The 8,875-nt window shown below is 40.7% G+C and overlaps 1 protein-coding gene across 2 annotated transcripts in view; it reads right to left on the reverse strand.

Moving 5' to 3' along the window:
- Positions 1-6,381: 6,381 nt before the first annotated feature.
- tfcp2l1 (transcription factor CP2-like 1) overlaps positions 6,382-8,875 on the reverse strand; it is a 12,894-nt gene continuing 10,400 nt past the window's right edge. Inside the window, exons 13-15 of one of the 2 annotated variants that reach the window (XM_084452192.1) lie at positions 8,870-8,875; positions 7,890-7,941; positions 6,382-7,756 (exon numbers count right to left, since the gene is read on the reverse strand). The exon at positions 8,870-8,875 is cut by the window's right edge and continues 137 nt beyond it. In XM_084452192.1, coding sequence (XP_084308318.1) covers positions 7,719-7,756; positions 7,890-7,941; positions 8,870-8,875 — 96 coding nt within the window. In that variant the 3' untranslated portion in view covers positions 6,382-7,718. Of the gene's footprint in view, positions 7,757-7,889; positions 7,942-8,869 lie in introns of those variants that run through there. The other variant, XR_014630842.1, reaches the window with a different exon arrangement.

Consider the following 8,875-nt stretch of genomic DNA (forward strand, 5'->3'; position numbering starts at 1 on the left):
CTTTATGGCAGAAACGGTGCAAGACGATCGGGGTCATTTTCATCGGCTCGGCCCTTCAGGGAACACACGCCTCTCAATTCTGCATGTAGAAACTTCCAGCAGCATGGCAAACAAAAACAAGGAGAAAGAGAGAGAGGAGGGGGGCTCTTTCTCTCAACAACAGGGGTGAGTTCGGCCCAGACAAAACGGTGCAAAACGTTTATTGAACGTGTATAGTGTTGCACCTACTGCAGCTGACAAGGTACGGCGGGGTTGAAATGTCAGTCTACTGATTTGGTAACACCTCTGACACACCCACCAAAGGACAGGAGACCTACCTCAAAGCCTGTTGTACACCTGTTTCAAACCGTTTTTAGGAAACATATCGTTCAACCCAGAAACCATAGCAAAACAGTGTACACGTTTTTAGATTGAACTCACCCCGGCTTAGTTCAACTGGAGTGCTTTGCGTGTGCAAGAGAGTCAACCTGATCTGGGACTCCCTCTAGTGGTATAAAGGACTCGACTGTTGATAAATAAATAATGTCAGCCTGCATGAAAGGCAGCCCACCTTGCATCCACCCTTGAACCTACAACCCTGAGAATACCCTGAGAATCTCATGCTCTACCACCTGAGCTAATTGTATACTTGTTAACATACAGTAGGGATTTTACACACAGAAATATACACCTATACGATGGATGGATGGATGGATGGATGGATGGATGGATGGATGGATGGATGGATGGATGGATAGATGGATAGATAGATAGATAGATAGATAGATAGATAGATAGATAGATAGATAGATAGATAGATAGATAGATAGATAGATAGATAGATAGATAGATAGATAGATAGATAGATAGATAGATAGATAGCGATTGATCGATCATCCTAGGGTGAAATCTGACGTTTCAGCAGTGGAAAATAATTACAGCAAGGTTGGAAAATGCATTAGATAGGAGCACTTTAGCCTGTGAAACCGAGTAAAATTGTTTAAACTCATTCCTCAGTATGAATACTGCCCACTCGCGCTATCAACGAGCTAGCTTTTCGGTGGCGTAACTGGTTGTGCTTATGAGAGGTGATCATGTGCGTTCGCAAATCAGGGGATCCTGGTTTGATCCCAGTGTGGGCAAGTTGCGGATGAGGAAATACTGACCAGGCCAGGATGTACCTACATTTATCTTCAAGCACCTGAAGGATGGCTTTCCACAGAGAATTGTCAAGTAGGCATTGACACTATCACATCTAAGTTAATCAAGCTATGTTTGTCAGTCACAGACACCTGGCTTCATGCATTCAGTCTCAGGGTCCCTAGGTCTCCTCTAAGCACGGAGATCTCAGTCCTAAAATACCACTAGAGTACACCCATACTCAGGAGGAGGCTGTCTTCCTTCACCAGAAGACCTACCTGTTGACTGGGCATCCAGTGTGGGGAACACAGGCCTGTCACCCAGGAGAGAGAGAACAGAGAGAGGAAGGAGACAAAGGTAGAAGGCTATTGTCATAAACAGGGTTATAAATGCTTCATGACGCTATATACTTCTATATAGTTATATAAATATAGAATATATACTTGTTTGCATAGGCGATTTTACCCTCTGAGAGTAGGGGGGGCAACATTTTGATGTGAGAAAAAAAAAACAGTTCTGCCGTCTCGTCCCATCTATTTACAAAGAATACCATTTGTGAACAGTATGCTAATAAGAAATCCGTATGACAATTAAATATGTACAACGCATCAAACTTCATCTAGACACCACGAGCATGTCAATATGACTTTATGACCGAGCACTAGGCCATACCCAACATCACAACATCAAACTGACACTGCCTGCTGGTGCTGGCTTCCTCGCCGATGGTGATGTTGCTAGTGCTAGCTCCGATAGTAAATTGTTTTTATAGCTCTTTTTGCCATTATGAGCAGGTTGGCTAGTTGTAGCTTGTTGAGCACTGAGCAGTACAGTCAGATCTCATTTTTTTCGATGGACGAGTTGTGCCATTAGTGGATTATGAATAGGTAGCCTAGTTTAAGTAATAAATTCACTTTTAAAATTAATGATGATCTAACACAAACTAGTACGAACCACAAGTATGTATTTAATAATTGTGTTAATTAGTAAAAAAGTTGTAAGTTTTAAGTTAAAAAAAAAAAAGAAAAAAAGAAGAATCTGAGCAGAGTTGGGCTGTCCAATTAGGGGGGGCACTTGCCCCCCCTGCCCCCCCTATAAAATCGCCAATGTATAGGCCTATGTGTAGACATACCTATACAGGCTGTATGTATGTATGTATGTATGTATGTATGTATGTATGTATGTATGTATGTATGTATATAGGCCTATGTGTAGGCTATTAATAGACATACCTATACAGGCTGTATGTATGTATGTATGTATGTATGTATGTATGTATGTATGTATGTAACTAACGCGTGTTTGCCAGACTATCCCTTAGTCGCGTCTTATACATCGTAAGGTAGGCTACATCGTTAGTGGAGCTGTCCCTTATTGTCTACTGTCTTACCAGTTATAATATATTATATCAAAGACAAAAAAGCAAATTGTACAAGTGTTCTTTTTTTTTTTGTTCATTTATTTGATTATCCCTCCTCCACCACCACCTCCTCCTCCTCCTCCTCCTCCAAGCCATAGAGCCATGAAAGACCTCCTCCTCCTCCAGCCAGAGTCCTAAGATAGATATCTCCTCCTCACACACAAACAAACACACACAACACAGACAAACAAACAAACAAACAAACACACAAAACACAGACAAACACACACAAAAGACAGACAAAAACACACACAGACAAACACACACACAGACAAACACACACAAAAGACAGACAAACACACACACAGACAAACACACACAAAAGACAGACAAACACACACACAGACAAACACACACAAAAGACAGACAAACACACACACAGACAAACACACACAAAAGACAGACAAACACACACGAAGAGGAGATCTATCTGAGGTATAGAGCCAGAGAGACCTCCTCCTCCTCCTCCTCTCTCTCCCTGGAAGACGACGACGACGACCGGGGCTCTCTGGCTTATATACAGCTCCTGGCCCACGTCACAAGGGCGCTCTGTGACGTCACGATTTACAGGGCTCTTTTGACAAAACAAAAGAGCTCTGTGACGTCACGATTTACAAGGCTCTTTTGACAAAACAACCAAGTTTGTGAGTCACAGGTGAGTTCTAAACTCACTGTAAAACACTTTAGCTACAGGTCTGACAGTGTAGTAGTAGGTATTTTATCAGTCTAGCAGCATTCCGTTCAAACGCAGGTGCCATCATGAGTAGCTATACTGAATTTGGCGTCAATATAATAATAATAATATTATCTCGTTCAAAGAAAAGTAACTGCCCAAACGTTAAAAAGCCATTGTGTTATTCTGATAGACATTCAGCTAGGAAATGACTATCAGAATGCTCTACTATCCATTACTGTGCTATAGCCTACCATGGATCTGTCGACATCCCTATCTGACAGGATGCGTTACACACAATAAAATGGGTCATAGAACAATCTGATAGACATTACTCTAGGATGCGCTATCTATGAATTAAGCACAATATAATGGATCGCAGGTCATCCTGCGGAGGTAGGACAACTTTTCAGAACGCCTGTATTTGGAGAGGATGGCGCTGTCCAAGAGGACTTCCAGAGGACTGAAGTTGGTCCTGATGAAATGACTAACACGAACATAACGGCTACGCGGACGGCGTCGCCATTGGTTCCTTTGGTTCAATACAAGGATGCGTTGTAATGCAGCCACGATGTAAACACGAAGCACGAGTTGGCTGTGACACACTCAATTGAAGGGGACCTTAATTAATTAGGCTACCTGTGTCTACCCTACTATAGGTCTACAGTAGGTTGGATTTATATTATGGATAGTCCATATATTTTATTTGGTTCAATAAAATTGTAAAAGACAACATTCCCGTGATGTTTTATGTAAGATACAAAAACATTGTTTTCATCATTCATTTTCATAAAGTTTATTGTACTAATAATGTAATTTGCGCAGGCAGGGTAGATAGATGTGCACTATATTGCAAATCTCCTTTTTAAAAGTATAATCTTGCTCTAGTTGGGCTAAAACTATAACGGGATGAACGGAGCGCATCGCTAAGGGACAGATAACTATGGGTTTAGACTGCCCTTAGGAAAGTAGGCTAACCTTTAAATAATGTATGCCTTAGCTAAGGAGGCATCTTAGCTAACCCTTGAAATATTGATATCACAGTAATTAGCCTAACTGACCTGTATGGTTTTTTTAAAAAAATCATACAAAATGCCCGTCTAACTTGAAAATGACCTAGAAAATCTATGTAATAATATCACCTTCTACATAAGGATTCATTTCTATGCCATCCATAGGCGAGTTTACCCTCTGAGAGTAGGGGGGGCAACATTTTGACGTGAGAAAAAAAAATAAAAACAGTTCTGCCGTCTCCCATCTATTTACAAAGAATACCAGTTGTGAACAGTATGCTAATAAGAAATCCGTATGACAATTCAATATGTACAACGCATCAAACTTCATCTAGACACCACGAGCATGTCAGTATGACTTTATGACCGAGCACTAGGCCATACCCAACATCACAACATCACACTGACACTGCCTGCTGGTGCTGGTGCTAGTGCTAGTGCTAGTGTTAGTGCTAGTGTTAGTGTTAGTGTTAGTGTTAGTGCTAGTGCTAGTGTTAGAGCTAGTGTGCTAGCTCCGATAGCCTCTGGAGCACTTCTGCAGTCGATTGCACCTGCTGCGCTGTCATTTCGAGTGGTAGCTTCTTCATTAGCATTGCCAGATTTTATTTTATTTTATGAAGAAGTGGTAAATTGTTTTATAGCTCTTTTTGCCATTATGAGCAGGTTGGCTAGTTGTAGCTTGTTGAGCACTGAGCAGTACAGTGAGATCTCATTTTTTTCGACGGACGAGTTGTGCCATTAGTGGATTATGAATATATATAGGCCTATATTTTTAAAGGTAGCCTAGTTTAAGTTATAAATACACTTTTAAAATTAATTATGATCTAACACAAACTGGTACAAACCACAATTATGTATTTAATAATTGTGTTAATTAGTTTAAAAAAAAAAAAGTTTTTTTTTTTTTTTTTTAAGAATCTGAGCAGAGTTGGGCTGTCCAATCAGGGGGGGCACTTGCCCCCCCCTGCCCCCCCTATAAAATCGCCAATGCTTGTTTGGTGTCTTTGTGATAATCTTTACCAATGAAGAAATACTTCAATTATTTTTTAGCTTAAAGCGCCACCTTGCGTTGGACTATTAGCAATGCATCTAGATGTCCATAGTGTACCAGAGGATGGCCGTAGCCTTAATGTAGGCTACATGATTGCAAATGGCTGTATAGTCACAGAATCGTTATGGATTGCTTCTAACTTAAGCCAAACTTGTGCTTTTATATTTATCACATTTCCTTCAACGTTTTAGTGGGAAATTAAAACAAATGGCATAGGGATGTGCCGGCCACATAATTAATTTAATGGGCACAAAAGGAGCATATTAGTCCAAGATCCTCGAGTGAAAAGTACATTTGTTGTTCAGTTATTGCATCAGTATTTTCATATAAAATAAGGACAGTGAACCTTTGTACTTCTTTTGGATGTTTAGTGCTAAATATTTTCCCATCTAAAACAAAGGTCTCCATAAAAGTCAGGAAGATACTGTAAGTACAGTACTGTAGGTTAATCCCTGAGGGGAAATTGCACAAAACTAGTATATTAAAAACCATACCTGGCAATAAACCTCTATGATTCTGATTCAATACACTTTGTTCACGCTCAATACTCACCATTTGGAAATGGGTTTGAAATGACCACACAGTTGACATGTCAGATAAGCTGGCTTTTAAGTTAATAAACAATTTCAGGATGCAACATGCTGAAACTCCCAAGCTCTTGTAAAACAAAGAAAGCATGACTCGGAAATGCATGCAGCCTAATGATCCTGCACTGTGGCCCATCACCTGTAGAGGGCGCCTTCTCTTGGCAGCCATTCCCCTCAAGTTCTCAGTGTTTAGTCATTGTGCATTGACCTCGGCTTGCACTCCACCAAAGGCATGTTAATAATTCATTCAGTCTGGGTACTCTAGCATGGCTACAGTCTGAGTATCAGGCTATGGGCCCTCTTGTTTCTTGATCATCTCCATTGTTGCTGATCGTGTTTGCAAACGTACACCTGCAGCATATGAAGAAGACTGGGGCTCCAAATGCATCTGTAACTATTGTGTTTTTGCTGCATAGAATTGATAGAGGCCTGTGTGTTTCAATATGTGAATGTGAGGTAGGTGTGTGTGTGTGCGTGCGTGTGTGTGTTGTCCACTCTTAAGGTCTAGTAGCCTACGGAGCAGTGCAACATATTTTATTGTGAGAAGAATAGCCTTCACAGCCATGGCAAAAAGTAAAGCATTAAGGCAGACGTGCTCTTAAAGGCAGTTGCTCTCAACAAAGACATTACGCAATCCTTCAAGGCCACATTATCTGTTTGAAGCACTTCAACAAGTCTTGTCTTAGTTACTGTCTGTTAATTGATAAGCTGGACAAAATACTGTACACACCATGTTAAATAGGAGAAGGACAGACTTATTTTAACCTTCATTCAATTTACACATTTTTTGTTCATTTGCCTTCTCTGTAAATCTAAATTAGTCTAATTTACACAACGCAGGATGTGTGGCAATATGGAAACATCCCGATTCTATACAAAAATACTGAAACGACAAACAACAAAAATGACCTTTAAAAATAGACTGTTGGTAAAGATTTCTCTGGATTATCGAATGGAAAAAGGGGATAGTCAAATGTAGTTGTATGTTAAAGAGAATAAAATATAGATTGTGATAGTATTCCAGCAAACTCAAGTCAGTTTTGATATGTACTGTAATTAAAGACTGCTTACTGAAAGCAACCTGCTAATTCCCAGCTCCACTTTTATCTACTGTAACTACAAGCCTAGCCAGGTTAATAACGATATTCTAACTCTGCTATCTGGTACATGTCATACAGGTGCATCTCAGAAAATATGAGGAAAGTTTATTATTTTCCGTAATTTAATTCAAAAAGTGAAACTTTCATATATTATAGATTCCTTACACATGTAGTGAAACATTTCAAGGCTGATTGCCTCCATGCCACGCTCCACGCTGATGCAGTAATTTGTGCAAAAAGAGCCCCCACCAAGTATTGAGTGTATAAATAAACATACTGAACATACTGTACAATCATAAAGATCGAAGTTTCACTGTTAAATTACGCAAAATAATGGACTTTTTCACAATATTCACTTCTGAGAGGCACCTGTACAGTTGGCAGTATTCCAGAAATGATCAATAAGTCAGGCATTGAAATACATTTCCAATAGTAGGAGGAGCAACACTGTATGTATGGGGGGATTTAAATACATGATCACATCAATCAATCATTTGATAGAAAAAAAAAAACACTAATATAAAGAGAGAAAACAAACGGTCTCAAGGGCATTTTCACTGAGTATGTTTCTGCATTTTTTAGTCATGACATGAATTGTATACACAGTTAAGTGAGCTATGGACAATCTATACAAGTTCACAGGTTCTAGTTCCAATGCTTCTAACCAAAACATCCTGCTGTATGTGAGTTTCCGATGCTCAGACCACCGGTTGAACCAGCTGAAACTCTTCCACTCTGCTGCCCCTCCTTCCCAGTCATTTCAGAACAATGTTGTAGCCATCGTTGCTTTCATCTGCCATTTCAGAACAAAAGAGTAAAGAGTTATTATCGTTTTATATGATAACTGGGAAGGCTGGATGGATGATAACCATGGATGACGGACGGTAGGTTTGAGACCCTGGCTATTAGGGCGGAGGAGGCATCACCTTTCAGAGTGCTGATGATAAAGCTCGTCTCCTCACTGAAGTTCTGGACCATCTGAGACAAAGAAACAAAAAACATTTCAGTCCTATTGCTCTAATGACGTGACACTAGTTGTAACATACAGGAATGTATTGCTTTGTGTATGAAGAGGCCATATTATACAATATTTGTGGCACCGTGTATGGAAGGAAGACCTGGGGCAAAATACGATTTGAAATCCTTTCAATTACATTTGTGTTTCCTTGGATCTGCCTGGAGTGTTAGGTGGGCGGAGTTTGCATATTTTGGAACAGTCCATTGGTTCCATAGTCCCAAGCAAGAACAGTCAAGCACGGATACAGTAAGTAATTAAAATATTTCAAACAGCACTGTATTTCAAGCCAGGTCTGATAGAAGGGCCATAAAGAGTGGTCACATTATTCAAACAGTAGCCAGACATCCTATTGGAGCCCCTGGCAACCAGCCAGGCTTGGGAGAGCTGGTTAGTGCATTCCTTGGTTCCCTTCAACAGACCCTTAATGGAACATTTCCACGTCGTTGCTCTTTACACGGGGGCCATCAGAGTGCCTCGGCCGCGCTGACCCCCAGACAGGACACTGAGGGACTAATTGGGGCAGACTCTGGCCACTGATTGGTCAGGAGCACCATGGTCAGGAGCACCAGGTGTGTTTTGCGCAAACAACATAACTTTAGGACCCTGTAGGGTTGTAGGAACTATTCCTATATGATCCTAACCCCTGCCACCTGGAAACCTAGAACTATTCCTTAAACCACCCTTAGGGGGCAGTACTGCCCTAGTTGTGCCTTTTGATGACATCCCCGAATGTACAAATATGAAGATTATGAAACATGATACTGTAGACAGAGTAGACAGACAGGCAATCAAGCAGGAAGACGGACTAGCACACAGGCAGACAAAGTTGACGGACATACAGAGAAAGTACACTAGCAGAGAGCCAGAGAAGGTAGAGTTCCTCCTGACCTCGTC

This window comes from Borostomias antarcticus (assembly GCF_949987555.1).
Source record: "Borostomias antarcticus genome assembly, chromosome: 17".
Lineage (NCBI taxonomy): Eukaryota > Metazoa > Chordata > Actinopteri > Stomiiformes > Stomiidae > Borostomias > Borostomias antarcticus.